The sequence below is a fragment of the Misgurnus anguillicaudatus genome, chromosome 15 (assembly GCF_027580225.2).
Source record: "Misgurnus anguillicaudatus chromosome 15, ASM2758022v2, whole genome shotgun sequence".
Classification (NCBI taxonomy): domain Eukaryota; kingdom Metazoa; phylum Chordata; class Actinopteri; order Cypriniformes; family Cobitidae; genus Misgurnus; species Misgurnus anguillicaudatus.
The window spans coordinates 13,119,600-13,135,635 of NC_073351.2; the positions used below are offsets into that span (position 1 = coordinate 13,119,600).

The 16,036-nt window shown below is 36.5% G+C and overlaps 1 protein-coding gene across 1 annotated transcript; it reads left to right on the plus strand.

Annotated features, from left to right (window-relative positions):
• Nucleotides 1-1,559: 1,559 nt before the first annotated feature.
• smtla (somatolactin alpha) lies at nt 1,560-7,015 on the plus strand. Its single transcript, XM_055174415.2, has 5 exons — nt 1,560-1,689; nt 1,933-2,111; nt 3,256-3,369; nt 6,386-6,562; nt 6,666-7,015. The coding sequence occupies exons 1-5, from the start codon at nt 1,566-1,568 to the stop codon at nt 6,864-6,866; spliced, it is 795 nt and encodes a 264-aa protein (XP_055030390.2). The 5' UTR covers nt 1,560-1,565; the 3' UTR covers nt 6,867-7,015.
• Nucleotides 7,016-16,036: the final 9,021 nt, after the last annotated feature.

Consider the following 16,036-nt stretch of genomic DNA (forward strand, 5'->3'; position numbering starts at 1 on the left):
CCAAAGTGGGCTTACCGTAATTCTGAAATGTACTGAATCAATCCATCCCCTTTAATGCTTAAATTTGATTAAGCCACATTTGTGTGGTTCGGAGACTCATATATGTGGGACACATCATAATCAGGAAGAAAATTGCAATATTGAGGAGTTAATGAAGTCCACCACCCACCTGCACGGCATTATTTCAGTATCCCAATGTGAATTACATTCTGAGAGAAATGATTTGGCTTGAAGCCTATCTGAGGAGAACGTCTTTGAAGAACGGCACATTTGACAGGGAAAAATTGTCTCATCTAATAAACCATGACAGCTACCAGAACCAACAATATGATGTCTGTATCCTTACATTAATCATTTAAAACATGCAAAATATTGCGACAAAACAGAACCTCTAGTCATACAGTACAACACACACACACACACACACTAAAGAGAAAAAACATATTGTAGTATATAATACATCTGATATACACTCACCTAAAGGATTATTAGGAACACCATACTAATACTGTGTTTGACCTCCTTTCGCCTTCAGAACTGCCTTAATTCTATGTGGCATTGATTCAACAAGGTGCTGAAAGCATTCTTTAGAAATGTTAGCCCATATTGATAGGATAGCATCTTGTAGTTGATGGAGATTTGTGGGATGCACATCCAGGGCACGTTCCACCACATCCCAAAGATGCTCTATCGGGTTGAGATCTGGTGACTGTGGGGGTGATTTTAGTACAGTGAACTCATTGTCATGTTCAAGAAACCAATTTGAAATGATTAAAGCTTTGTGACATGGTGCATTATCCTGTTAGAAGTAGCCATCAGAGGATGGGTACATGGTGCTCATAAAGGGATGGACATGGTCAGAAACAATGCTCAGGTAGGCCGTGGCATTTAAATGATGCCCGATTGGCACTAAGAGGCCTAAAGTGTGCCAAGTAAACATCCCCACACCATTACAACATTGCTTTAATGAGAAATTGAACAGGTGTTCCTAATAATCCTTTAGGTGAGTGTATGTATGCATTTTGTAGAATGTTGAAAAGGAAAGATCACCCAAAAATGAAACTCGCCTTCATTTTGTTTTAAACCTGTATAAATGTATTCGTTCTGATGAGAACAAAGGAAAATATTCTCAGAAAATTAGAATATTACTTAAGATCAATACAAAGAAAGGATTTTTAGAAATCTTGGCCAACTGAAAAGTATAAGAGCCCAAGTTGCTCTGATGGTGGCCTTCAGTTCTTCTGCATTGTTGGGTCTGGCATATTGCATCTTCCTCTTCACAGTACCACAATAATCATCAAAATTAAAAGAAATACAAATTTTGAAATATATCAGTCTGCGTGTAATGAATGAATATAATATACAAGTTTTAATTTAACTTTCTGATGATATTCTAATAATATGCAGCACCTGTAGATTAAATTGAAACAAAATGATTTTGGTGGCAATATTAGTTGTACTCATGAATGTATTGACGTTTTCTTAATCTTAGGGTATCAGTCACATCTCAGGTTGTACGGTAGTCCTACATATTAAGTAGACTGTGGATAAGGGCATGTCTCCAGATGAGTCTGATGAATATATGGATCTCTGGACACATTTACAGCTCACTACTATATAAAGACAGGTTGTGCATCAAATGCAAGCAGGGGTTGAAGAAAAAGCAGTGCAAAATGAACAGGGCTAAAGGTATAGATGCTCCAGAATTAAGCATATTTTCTAAGAAAATCAAACTTCGGTTATATCGTTGAGAAATGCATTAGCATTGTACCTTTTTCATTATTAGTGATAGATAAATTGCAGTTATTATTTGATACATTTTTATAAAGAAATAACGTAATAACGTGTCTCACTGATAACTTTCTTCTCTCTAGAGTAAATCCATAAAGTGAATGTGAGACTTTGTAAAGATCTCATCACATGTTTGTTCAGTTTTTCAGGTCTCTCTGTGTTGCGTATTGCTGTGGCTACGCCCCGGTTCTCAGGCTGTTCCTCTGGACTGCAATGATGCGACCGGCTGCATTTCTATTTCTCCAGAGAAACTTCTTGATCGTGTCATCCAACATGTAGAGCTCATCTACAGGGTCTCTGAAGAGTCCTGTACTCAGTTTGTAAGTGCGAATTCATCTCTCCAAATGTCTTGAAATTCTTGCTCTATTCACCTATAATGCAAGTAATTCACTACAGTGTTAAGATATGTGTGATTCGTGGCAGTGTAGTTGAATTTTTACAGAACAGAATCTGATAACTAATTTCATTTCATCCCATCAACTGAGATTTTAATGTTCAGACTAATAGCGACTTTTCTTTCATTTAATGTCATTATTCTAGTCTCATTTAATCAACCTTGTCTCATTATTGCCGGCTGTGTGCATGACTTTGAATTAATAAGTCTGTAATCTTAACGAATAATCAAACTCATTATGAACACAGTGCGATGCTTATCTGCTTTGTTAGACTATTTCACTATGAGATTTCGGGGTGAATTGTCTCTTCACAGTCTGAAAACATGACTGTTGGTATAATGTCATTTCTTACTTATTTTGCATAATTAGTTTGCAATTGAATGCATATTTTTCTTACAAGTCTATTATTATATGAAGAGTTTCGTTGCAAAACGAGATAAATCCTTTTTTTACATTTTTGTCAAAACATGTTTATTATTATTTTATCATGTTATTATTTTATTATTAATGGTGCTACTTAGCTGTATTTTTTAAGCTATGAAGGTTTAAATCAAAACAAACCAACTGCAGCTGAATTGATATTAATTGGAATGCACAACCAAAAAACGAGATTTCTAATTAATTAAAAAAACGGATTTATCTCGTTTTGCAACAAAACTCTTCATATACAGATTCTTACTTGTAAACGCAGCATGAAGTTAAAACAACTTGGTTATGCAAGTCAATTCAACCTGCTATTTGAGGTTTTGACGTGTCATAAGTTGACATAACTTAATTTGTTAAGTTAAAGTAACATAAAATATGTTGATTTGATATCATTCAGTGTATGAGTGTTTTACGCCCTTAATTCTGTTGGGATAAGCCACATTTAAACACATTGTAAAATGACAATAACACTTACAAATTGCATGCTTTATTATTTTTTTACTTCAAATGTTGTAAATCTGTAAACCATTCTTCTTATTACAGGTTAAATCCCATCAAAGAAAACACTTGCAGTCTCAAGCCTATTAAAATTGTGTGTGTGATAAAGTCCCCATTAAAAAAACAGCATTTGTGTGTTTTTCAGGAGGAAATGTTTGTCCTGTATTCTCCAAATGCTTTAAGAAATCAAGGAGGAAACATGTGCCACAGCAAGTCCTTCCCAATCCCAAACTCCAAGAGTGAGATTCAGCAGATATCGGTAAGAAATTGAAACATTTATAAACTGCAAAGCTTGCAACTTGCTTCCAATCTCTTAAAGCTGATTTGACTTGTTTCCTAAGTTACATTTCAATGTACATACTAAGTTGTTTCTTCCTGAAAATCCTTTATTGAACATCAGCACATTCTGTGAGATTTGTTTAATTAAATCTAATTCTAATCGAATTACTAATACTTTAGTTCTACAGCTTTTTACAAGCAGTAAATTTCTCTTTCCCATGCATGATTTTGACCTTAATTGTCTTGTTGGTCTAAACCAGCTAGGGCTTCTTAACCTTTTTAAATTCAAGTCCCCCCTACAACTCCAAAGTTTGAAGGCCCTCCTAATCATAATTTCTATCCAATAGCTTGAATTAACTATACAAAAATAACCAAACACTAGTAAATATCTACATTTTTAGTTGCTTTAGCTTATTTAAATATTTGCTTTGTCTTGTTTAAATGATTTTAGGTCATCCTGAGGCTAAGGTTATTATAGTTTTGCTTTTTTAAATTAGTTTTGTTTTAATATCGTTTTCAATTTTGCTTTAAATTTAAGTTTAGTTTTAGTTTAGTTTTTATTTTGCAAACACATTTCTAATTAGTTTTTATTTTAGTTAGTTTCAGTTATAGTTTTTGTAATATAGTTTAGCAGCTAACAGCAGCTACACTGTCTGACATATTTATCAGTTAACTGATCTTGCTGTCAGCCTCATCTAACCTCACATGCATAAATCATCATCAACAGGTAAAGACCCTCTAAGTCAAGAGTTTGTAAACATTGCAACATCGCCGGGTGGGAGAGGCTTAGCTGGAGGCAAAAAGAGGCGCGGATGCAATGTTGATTTATTAAACGTGGATGCAGAAGAAGGTTCGGAACTGTCCGAATACAGTATGTACAGTCACGGACTCTGCGGGACCGTGACAGCTATTTTGTAAATTAACTCTGTAGTTCTTGTATCTTGTTCTCATTGAAAACATTTTAACCAGGTTTTGGATATTTCCTAGACAACATATGAACTACTTTCGGGTGGTTTGGGTAATTTTGTCAAGACCAATTGTCTAATGTAACCTATCGCTGGGCTAAGTATGATTAGCAATGTGGATTATTTTAAAGTCATCGCTGGCTGTCTGAATGTGGCGTATGTTTTGCTTCCAGCTAGAGCATTCTTAGAGACGTCACAGTGACGTAGGCGATTAACCCCCCAGTCACATTAACTACAAGAGACAGAGACAGAGCAACAGACTACCATTCATTTTCAATGGGAGTGGCCGTTTGCCAGCGACAAGGCGGGGCCAAAATAGACAAGCAGGCTATTTTATGCAAATGCTGAGCGATGCGTCAAAGCGACTGCCAATCGGAGTGAAGAAGCAGCGTGACGTAGGTCTGTGGTCGAGTCTGAGAAAATAATTCAAGATGGCGGAAAATGCGTATTTATGTATATATCTGATAAGTTTGGCATTTTATCTCATATATTTTGTTAATTTTATCGAGAAATAAATACTTTTAAATCCAAAAACACCGTTCTTGTAACTTAACAATACCTCTAAAGTGACTTTTGATACCGCTTTTAGAAACTAGCCAAGGAACACCCATCAAGCGAGTGTGTGTTGCTCGGTGTCGCTCACTTTTATAGCTAATGTGACTGTAGGGTAAGGGGTGTATTATACGCCTGTTTGGTTTTAAACGAAACCATGTCAGATTTTCCGCGACGGGATGAGAGCTTATTAATTACAAAAGCGAATACTTATTTTTGATCATTTTATTTCAGTTAGTTTTTCAATAACTGTTACTAGTTTCGTTTAGTTTTAGTTTTTCATTTATTATGAATTTACATTTTATTTCAGTTAACCAAAATGTTTTTAGCTGATAGTTTTAGTATTAGTTTCAGTTTTTGTTTACAAAAATAAACTTGCTTAAACCCCCTTAGAAGTTAATTAAAGCCCCCTTGTGGGCCCTTCCCCCTGGTTAAGAAACACTGCACTCCAATCAAAATAATAGATTTTTTATTTTTACTATATATTTGCGTATATAACTCCAGTTAATATTAGACACTCTGCATATTGACTGGATTTGAATTTGACAATGTACTTCTTGTAATACATTCTTGCACATAACATCATGTTCTTACAAAATATGAGTTCAACGACATGTTTTGCTCCTCCAAAGCTAAGCTTTACATAGTGGATGCATTTTATCTTGTCAGTACAAGCTAAGCACACCCAGGAAAACTGAAACGTAAACCGTGTATTCTACCAGTGAACAAATCATTTCGGGAGGTATTGTGTGAGAGATGGCAACAGAAGACTGCCTTGTTCTCCTAATGGACTTCTGTGTGACAGCTTTGTCAGTGGAAAGACTAACCTTTCTCCAGAACAAATTGCCTCCAATGCCAAAAAAAGACTGTTTTGCTTTCAATATCTTTTTTCCACCTGCTGAAGTAGATTTTAACTTTAGCCATGAAGTGCTTTAGTTTCTCACTGGTTAATGAGAGCTGTCATCCCATCACCGTTCGCAGCCAAAGTAGACACAACTTTCCACTTGATTTAGACATTTTACAGTCTCTGAAAATGTATTTGGAGGTATAAAAGAAGTGTTGCAAAAACATTAAAACTGGATTGCCTGTTGTAACCTCATCTTCACGGGTGCATTGTGCCGATTTACTGATGTTGTAGTCTGACTATGAAGAATGTATTTTCTCTTCAGTGATGAGGTCTGAATGGGTTTATAATTCTGGTCAAGGTCATTTTAAACCAAAAACAGGTATTATTTAGTCCTTCATAGTAATTTTCCACTGAAACGTATTTTCTGTACCTTTAACAACTACCTTCTACTTATCCATCCATCCATTGACAGACCAACATGCTTTTTAAACACTGTGATAAAATCATTTTTATGTATTTTCATGGACTGGGTATGAAGTTTCGAGTATTGAAAGTTTGATGTTTTTTAAAAATAAATCAATGCACATTAAATCTTTCATGACACGAGCATCTGTGATGTGTTTTATATGTAGGATAAGTGGCTCCTTCACTCAGTTTTAATCCTGGTGCAATCCTGGATCGAACCGCTGGTGTATTTGCAGACTTCTCTTGAACGCTATAATTCCCCCGACGTACTGCTTAACAAGACCAAGTGGGTGTCTGATAAACTGCTCAGCCTTGAGGAGGGGGTGGTGGTTCTCATCCGCAAGGTGAATCAATAACAATACAGTACATCACGTTACAACGTTAGTCCCTCTGGAGATACACAGACATGCAAACATAATTCATTTCAACCCTGCTTTGTCTCTCCAGATGTTGGATGAAGGAGTTTTGACGTCGTCCTACAACTTCGAGAATACGCTGAACGCTTACGAAGCGCAAACCATGGATGAATCCGTCCTGAGGGACTACAATCTTCTCTCCTGCTTCAAGAAGGACACTCACAGGATGGAGACCTTCTTAAAGCTTCTCAAATGCCGTCAGAGCGGCGCGCTTGCGTGTGCTTTCCACTGAATGACTTCCCAAATGCATCATTGCATATAGTAGCCTAATATAAAACAAGCTTTATCTGAAGTGAGACGATGATGACCTTGCAAGAAATTGAATGTGCACTTTGAATCATAATGTGGCTTTCATAGATGTCAAAATAAACATTAAACGAGTCCTCTGAGTGTTCATATATATCCTTATCCTTAGATATGCTAATTTATTGTAAATTAAAGGTGTATAGGATAATGTTGGAGGTTTAGATGAGGCCAGGTTGATTGACAGAGCTGTTCTCACCCTCAATCTACATTTTGCACTATTGATTTTTTTTTAAGTTTGCATGCTCTGAGAAGTCTTTTAGCATCTCTTTAGGTCTGTATAGTGTTTGCATTTTATATATTTGTTATAGTGGAGACAACTTTACCTTTGCATTAGTTAGATGACAAAGGTTTTGATGCGGAAACATACCAATGAACGCACAAAGCAGACTGTGGATATTTCTAGTATATGCGTGGTGTGGGCTGAGGGATTTGTTCTGGGAGAATAAAAGCTTTACTTTGTGCATGCACATTGTGAACATTTGCATCAGATATCCCAAAGCCTTATAAAAATATAACCAAGTGAAATAGAAGAAACAGACTTACTAAATGATGTAAGATGTGTCTGTAAATCAAACTTCAATGCACGCATCATTATTTAAATATAAGAAGGTTTTTCAGAGACCAGAAATTTTAGATTACTTTATACAACCAATACTTGCATCTGATTGGGTCTGAAACATTTATCCTCAACATTAGTTATTATAAAATATATATATATATATATGTATGTATATATACAGAGGCGTCATGCCCATTCAAACTGAGGGGGCACCTGCCCCCTTGGTTTTTTTGAGCCAATGGACTTTGCATCCAACCTCAAAATCAAATAAGCGTCCATTAATCTGTTATTTGACTTTTAATCTGTTTAATATGCACAATATTATACATTCTGTGCTGCATCCTTGTCACTTTTCGGAGATTTTCGCCGTTTTGATAGTGTTTTGATCATGTTACATTACTTTTATTCTGGCGGCAGCTGGCGCTGCAGTCAGCGCAGTCGCAGACGTCATCAGCGTCTGGGCGCGCTCACGAGCTCTTTGCTGTTGCTGGCTTGCTGCTGCATTTGGCTATCCGAGGAATTAAAACGTGTTAGAAACGCTCGCAACATTTCCAAACCCCAGTACGGTAATGTGCAGTTAACCTCCTCTGTGTAGAAAATGTATGGTTTTAAATGTGACCGTCTCAACGTTATATTAGTAGAGATTTATCTTCTTGGCACAACGCCAAAGTTCGCCAGAATTCACACGGGCGCGGAATCTCACATGCTCACATGAGGTAAAATTTAATGCAAAAATCCGTTCCTCTAATAATTTTATCTAAACATATTTTTTTAAGTCATTATTGAACATTAAAATCAATCACGTGGCTATAGCTTATGTCATTTTCGTTGTTTATATACTTCATGGATTTAAAATTACATAAATTTTATATGATAATGTAGTTGTTGTGCAAAATGCATTAATGACACAATTAAACAAGCCATTAAGACTTAAATAAAACATGCCGTTTCAGATGTAAATATGATACAAATGTGTCATTATTTCGATTGAATAGTATTTAATATTAAAGTTAGTCATCACTCTTATTTTGGAGGTTTTTGCATGAAAGCAGGGATTTTCAGATTGTTAGAAATGTAAGTGCCATGGAAAAGACTAAAAGCTCTATAATATTTCGTTTGATGTCTGTGTATGCACAAATTTCTGTGAGCTGTTGACACTGTGCCCCCTTAAAAAAAATTGGTGCATGACGCCCCTGTATATATATATATATATATGTATATATATATATATATATATATATATATATATATATATATATATATATATATATATATATATATATATATATATATATATATAAATAAATGTACATTCGGTGCCAAGACATTTAACATTTTGTCCAAAATTGTCAGATTTATTTATTTATTTATTTTTCAAAAATGGTCCTTAGCTGTGGGGCGGTACCCTTTCAAATAGTACAATTTTGCACCTAAAGAGTTAAAATTAGTACCTCAGAAGCTCATACTGATACTAAATACATATATGTACCTAAATATTAGGACCTTTTTAAAAGGGTACACTCCCAGTGACAGTTTGGGACCATTTTTGACAATTTTTTCTGACAGTGTAGCCACTAAACCTGAACTTTTTGTTATAATTTAGTCACCCATGACATTTTGCTTGGTTAAATTTTAAGTAACTTTGTTACTGAATGGTAATAAAAATCACAAAGGTAATTGTATCAACTGAATGTGGTGAACAAATATTTAGCTGATGTATCTGGACCTCATTTTCCGTTTACACAGGATGAGGTAAATTAATGACTAAAGTTGGTGAATCACAGTTTAATAGTTTGGCTCCCTCTTTTCTTTTAGAGGGTTAATTCACTATTGTAATGATCACCAGAGGGTAGGAAAGACAAACAAACAGGCTTGTTAAAAATGTAAATGAGATGGTGGTTGTCTGAAGTGCCGTCTGTACCCCGTGGCTGTCACGTTGGCAACAATCGCGTGTGTTATTAAAGAAAACAATCGCAGGCCTCTCTACTGTAGGAGCAAAATCAACACCTATCATTTAAAAAAATCATATATCTGTTTTGGATATTAAGTCAGAGACTGGCTTTTGAAAATATTAAAACTATTTAACACAGATTGTGAAACATATAAACATTGGGTGAAAAACCTTGATTTTGTCATGTAATTCATAAAAGGATTTTTGAGACAGTATCTACAGGAGAAATGCCACAGTCATTATTCATCTTTCCGAGTCTGTCCTTGCATCCATCACCAAGCATTCCATTCTTTATAAATGGTGCATGAGGCAATATATGAATACATTTATAAAACAAAACATTTGTTTTCTTTGAGCACAACAGCATGAAAGATAGATGAGAGATGAATATACGTTCATGTATATTTATATTATTTTTTTCGATACAGTGCTGAACATGAATTTAAGCCCAAGCACTAGGTGGCGCCAGACCTCTTTCATAGCCTACATTTACTAAATTTAATTCTTTCGAGCAAGAATAATATTTTTCTTTTCAAGGGCAGAAAATATGTAAATGTTATACAGGAATGCAGAGGAGTAATGGAATAAGACGTGGGTCAACTATATTCAGCTATATAACTTCACCAGTGTTTAGCATCACGTAGTAAGTCAGGCTTACATTACAGTGTGAAGAGATGCTGGGTCTGTTCAAAGCTTGTTAACTTTCTCTGCTTTTCAAGTGATCAGTGATTCCCTGCAAACCTGCTATGATTGACAGACATGTGGTCCAGCACACCACAGACTAAAGAAAAGAGTAAAGATAAGCGAAACCACTTGTATTTTTATGTTCTTCTATTTAAAATGAGATATACAGTATATGTTTTTCAACATTTTAAGTGGATCAAAAAAAATTAATCAAAGCTGTCATATGACAAGAATGGGAATTAATCAAAATTTTAAGGCAACTTTTTTTAAAGGTTTTGATTCACTTCAAATGTTGACTAGTATATATATATATATATATATATATATATATATATATATATATATATATATATATATATATATATATATACATATATATATATACAGTATACTACACAGTGCCTACATGACAAATGTAATGTGTGTGGGGGGGAATGTAGTTGTAATAAACACCTGCATGCAACGGTTGGACCACAACACATAAATTTTGAGAAAATCACCTTTAAAGTGGTCCAAGTAATACCGAGCCCCTTTAAGGTGACATTGGAGTAAAAAAATCTAAAGTTTAGTTTCATGTGCTCACGCGAAACCTTCATGTGCAAAAAAATTATTTTTTTAGTTTCGCGTGTTCACAAGATACTATTGTGCGCGCATGTGAAACTATCGAATCAAATTAAAGTTTCACATGAGCACGTAATAGTTTCACGTGAGCATGCGATAGTTTCACGTGCGCACGCGAAACTAAACTTTATTTAATTTTTGCTCAATGTCCCTTTAGGGGCTCAGTAAAATGAAGTCCTTCGCAACACATATTACTAATAATAAATACATTTTTGATATATTGATTTACTTTAGAAAATGTACTAAATATTTTCATTCAACATGATATTTACTTATAATCAAATTATTTTTGGCATTAAAAACATCAAGAATTTTGACCCATACAATGTATTTTTCAATGTTGCTACATATTACCGTATGACTTATGATTGGTTTTGTGGTCCAGGGTCACATATGGCAGGTATGATAAAATTGCTGAGCAGTTTATAAAGAAAGTAAGATCACAATTCAGTAGGCAAATATAGTATGTAAAATGATAATAATAATACTAATTAAACACATATTATGATCATATTTAAATTATATGATTATAAGAAAATATGTCACCCAGTCTGTGAAACCCAGCTAAAGTCATTTTTTGTTATTTACTGTTTTCAACATAAATGTAAAGAACATGATGTGAAAATACAACCTTTATATCTACGCTCATGTCAAACATTGAAATCAATCTCTGATGCTCCTAATTTCATTATTAGATTTTGAGACTTTACCCTGAATTTCAGAGACAGGCTAACATGTTTGGGACTATTTCTATAACAATATTTACACACAAAAAAACCACATCTAAAATTGTCTGCAAAACAAAGTTTGGTAAGAATGGTATTTGCATACAACACAGTCTCACGGCAAGTCGTGCTATAGTAACGAAAATTTTTGATTAATTTATTCGTGTTTGATGACACGAATTTCTGCTGTTTTTCGTGTCTCTGGAGACTAATGTCTTTTTCGTCCCTCCCAGCACGAATCTCCATCAATGGCTGTTCGTGTCTGTGGCACGACTTTCTTTATCGCGTCATTTTATATTTTGTTTTCTCATCGTTGTTTCCTATTTTTAAATCATTGTCGCTTGGGGTTAGGGTTAGATCCGGGGTTTGCGTTAGCATGTTATTTTTTGCATTGGTTTCTACATGTTTTTCGTCCACTTTTAAAACTATTCTCGCCTGGAGTTGGGGTTAGAGCTGGGGTTTGGGTTAGGAAGTCGCAGAAAGTGATTCTAACCCAAACCCCAAGCGACAATGGTTTAAAAATAGAAAACAACGATGAGAAAACAAAATATAAAATGACGCGATAAAGAAAGTCGTGCCACAGACACGAACAGCCATTGATAGAAATTCGTGCTGGGAAGGACAAAAAAGACATTCGTCTCCAGAGACACGAAAAACAGCGGAAATTCGTGTCATCAAACACGAATAAATTAATCAAAATTTTCGTTACTATAACACGACTTGCCGTGAGACTGGGTTGTTGCATATTAAATATTTTAGGGTAAATTATTTAAATAAAGACAATTTTAAATACATACCATAAACATTTTAATAATAACAAAAAGTTAAAATTACTGTATGGTACCAGGGCTTCAATTCAAATCTTTTTTCGACTTACGCAAGATTGTGCACTACAGTAGCATCGAAAGCACATTAACAATTCTGGTGCTTAATATTCATCCACAGCCGCCGTCTCCAAGTTCTTCTTATCAGAAGGTGTAAATCACCGTCTGGCTGTCAGATCGAGGGCAGCTCCGGCATAGCGAGGGTCTTGTGGGCAGGATGTGGTGGTGAGGTCTGGTGTCAACAGTGTCAGGTTCAGCATCCTGTGTCCTAATCATTTCAACATGGAGGCCCAAGACTGAGCTCTGGCTGCTAAACCGCCAACCTGGGCCTCACTCCACTGGGCCTGTGAAGAAAGCAGCACTGTGGACCTCCACCCCTCAACCCCTTTCCGCTCCCTTGGCTCTACGACCATAAATATTAAAATTCTGCTACAGAAGAGTGGTGCAAAAGTGGGGGATGATTTCACAGTCTAAGTATTATAACCTCAGGTAAGGAATGCCGGACTGCCGCGGTGCTCGGAAGAGGCACTACATGCAAATAAGGAGCAAGAAAGCAAAGTTGAAGGCTTGAGGGCAGGTATTTGCAAGCACGTGAGTCACTTCGCTTGCCGAATCACCAGCCAAAACCCTTAGTCTTGCAATCAGATGTGGCATAAAGTCCCTCTGCTAAAGGGTATACAAAACCACAGACTTTATCAAAAGACCCAAATGTCCTTCTGTACTTCAATACTGCAGGGTCCATGGTGCAATGGGAGAAAGCGAACCCCAAAGTTGAGTTGACTGTGAGGGGGAACGGTACACTCTATGCTCTTGCCTAATCCATGACATCCCTAGGGACTGTCTAAGTCGGTCTGTGTGTATGTGTCAGTGAAAGAGAGGTCACGGGGTCATGGGGTTAGGCCTCCTTTAACTGTTCCAATATGTGCAAAGATGTCAAATGAAGTGGCTGAGGTTGTAACAGTCGGGTAGGGTTTCTCTGAAAGAGGGAGACATTTGAAGAAAGAAAGAGAGCCAAGGGCCAGGCATACCATTATTGAGCTTGACTATGTTCTGTTTTTCAGTCCACTAGAAATTTTAATATAGTTGTTTACATGAACTGACAATATACTTGCTGGGGAATTGGAGGAAACAGAAGGCTGTAAACAGTACACTGTCAGAAACAGTCTACATTTGGTACCAATATGTACCTCTGAGGTACTAATATGTGTACAAATGTGTACTTTTTGAGAAAGGGCCGCCCCAGTGACAGCTAGGGAACATTTTGACCATTCGATTTGTATGCAGTGACTCAGATAACCTACATAATTTCATGGCTTATACTGACAAAGTTTGTGATTTTGAATTAAGGATTTATTTGGGGAGGAAATGGGGCCATCACCCAGGAGAGATCAGGCACAGGGTGCTTTGCTGGAGGCCAATTAGGGACGACCTCATCAATCCAGTCTGGCAGTCTTGCAATGTTCTCACGCCACTGCTAGTAGAAAACAAACTGCTGAGCAATTACCTCAAATGACCACTTTACTGCCAGACCTGAACAAATTGAGTATCTGTATCTGTGCATGGAGAAATTAACAGACTGTTTAACTACATATTAATGAGGAAGTGATTATCTTTGGGCTAAGGATTTCGCCCATGCTTTGGATGGTACATTCAATTAATGTTCTGGACATATTATAGGGATCCCAGCAATAGCTGTCATTTCACCATCTAGATTAAAGGAAAACACCACTGTTTTTCAATATTTTACTATGTTCTTATCTCAACTTTGACAAATTAATACATACCTATCTTTTATTAATGCATGCACTTATTCTTTGTACAGCGTGTCGTGAATGTGTTAGCATTTAGCCTAGCCCCATTCATTCCTTAGGATCCAAACATGGATGAATTTAGAAGCCACCAAACAATTCCATGTTCTCCCTATTTAAATAGTGTTACATGCGTAGTTACACGAGTAAGTATGGTGGCACAAAATAAAAATGAGAACTATATTGTATTTTGGAAAAGCACTTAGTTTGCAACACTTCAACCTCGGGCGCAGTAATATTGATGGAAGTTTGAGCGAGAGGGGGAGTAGTCAGGAGTGATGATGTTACTGCGCGAGGTCGAATTTTGAAAAACTCAGAGGGAAAGGCAAACTTCAGGATGTGTTAGAGCACTAAATAACCTGTAGATTGATCAGTACTGAAACACATGAAACGAAAAACACTACTTGTTATAAGAAAGAAATGACTGCTTTAGGAATTTACTTATGGTTGAAAACAGCTTTCTGGACCTACACACGCAAAATTGTGATGAAATAACATGATATTTGTTAGCTCTGTCGAGGTTTGTGTGCTAAAGATGCTGTCATGGTTTGAAATGCAAATGTAGTCAAGGCTCTGAGAAAATCTCTTTAACCTCATTCACACAGCACTTTGGTCCCAGAAAATACCAGTAAAATTGGCAGACAGACTTCTGTGTGAACGCAAGCATGTCTCGCTTACGGAAAGAGAGCCTTAACATTGCTGTAAGATACCCGGAAAACTCTCAGTGTGAACAAGACGCAGAAATAATTAGAGCTGAAAATCTTTGCCCGAACCCGACGGGACCCGCCGGGACCCGACGGGCTCGGGCGGGTTCGGGCTTCATTTCTAACATTTTACACGGGCTCGGGCCGGGCTCGGGCTTGCGCTCCGGCTTTGTGAGGTAAATGAGCAGTCAAGTTCAATGCTGCTGGATGCACTATCAGTAGCGCAGGACCGCGCTGAATTCATTTACAGTGGATTTAATGATTTTCCTCATCAAAAAACATGTAGCCTAATCTTGGTGAGTAGGTTTTTCAATGTATAACTTAATATGAATCGAGTCATAAATACATAATTTAGACAGAGGATATAGACTAATGTTGTCAGTGATGGAGAGAAGTGCCGACGCAAATCCCGCGGAGCCTTTCTCTTAATATTGTTATTGCCAAATACCCATCTTAATTCAGAATGTATTATCTTAATTTAATTCGTTAAGAAATAATAATTTTATTGGCATATTTAGAGTGTATTGCATAAGCCTATTTAGAATGAGATGTTACAATGTTACAGATGACTTATTTTATTTCTTTGTTTCAACTTCCAAGTGGCGTGTAGATTATTAGTCATGAATAAATAATGTTAAAACCTGTGTAAATTTCTCATTCTTGACAAAAGCTGTGTGTGTGCGCACATTTAAATAATGTCGGGCTGTAAACGGCTTCGGGCTTTTAAAAGCTGTCAATCTAAATGTACGTTCGGGTTCGGGCTGCATTCTGTCGGGCTCCGGACATTTCGTGCCTAACTTTTAAGGCCCGATTACAGCTCTAGAAACAATGCCGTAATGGGCGTGTCGTAGTGAGGATGCGCATGTCATCGCAAGAATGAAGTTATGGTTCAGCTCTTTAAAACACGGGGGGTTTACATGCAGATTAACATTCACAACAAGAAATGTCTGCAAACTGGACTGAACAGATATCAGGTAGCTCGTCACTCTCCATACTGAAGAAAAGAATAGTGCGTCACATGCTCATATGAGCTTATAATAAACAAAAATGCACACGCGTCATCGCAAAAAGATATATCGTTCAGCTCTTTAAAACAGTGATTTTTAAATGCACACTTACATTCACAATGGGAAATGTCTGCAAACTGGACTGAAGGGAACGCATCAAATATCAACTCTGTAGCTGAGATCATTCACCAGTTAGCTAACAGCCGGTCACAT

Excerpts from the sequence above, each read along its gene's own strand:
- smtla (XM_055174415.2), top strand. The coding sequence starts at position 1,566 with ATGAGTCTGATGAATATATGGATCTCTGGACACATTTACAGCTCACTA. Across the intron at positions 2,112-3,255 it reads AAGAGTCCTGTACTCAGTTT|GAGGAAATGTTTGTCCTGTA; the intron begins GTAAGTGCGAAT and ends TGTGTTTTTCAG. Across the intron at positions 3,370-6,385 it reads GTGAGATTCAGCAGATATCG|GATAAGTGGCTCCTTCACTC; the intron begins GTAAGAAATTGA and ends TTTTATATGTAG.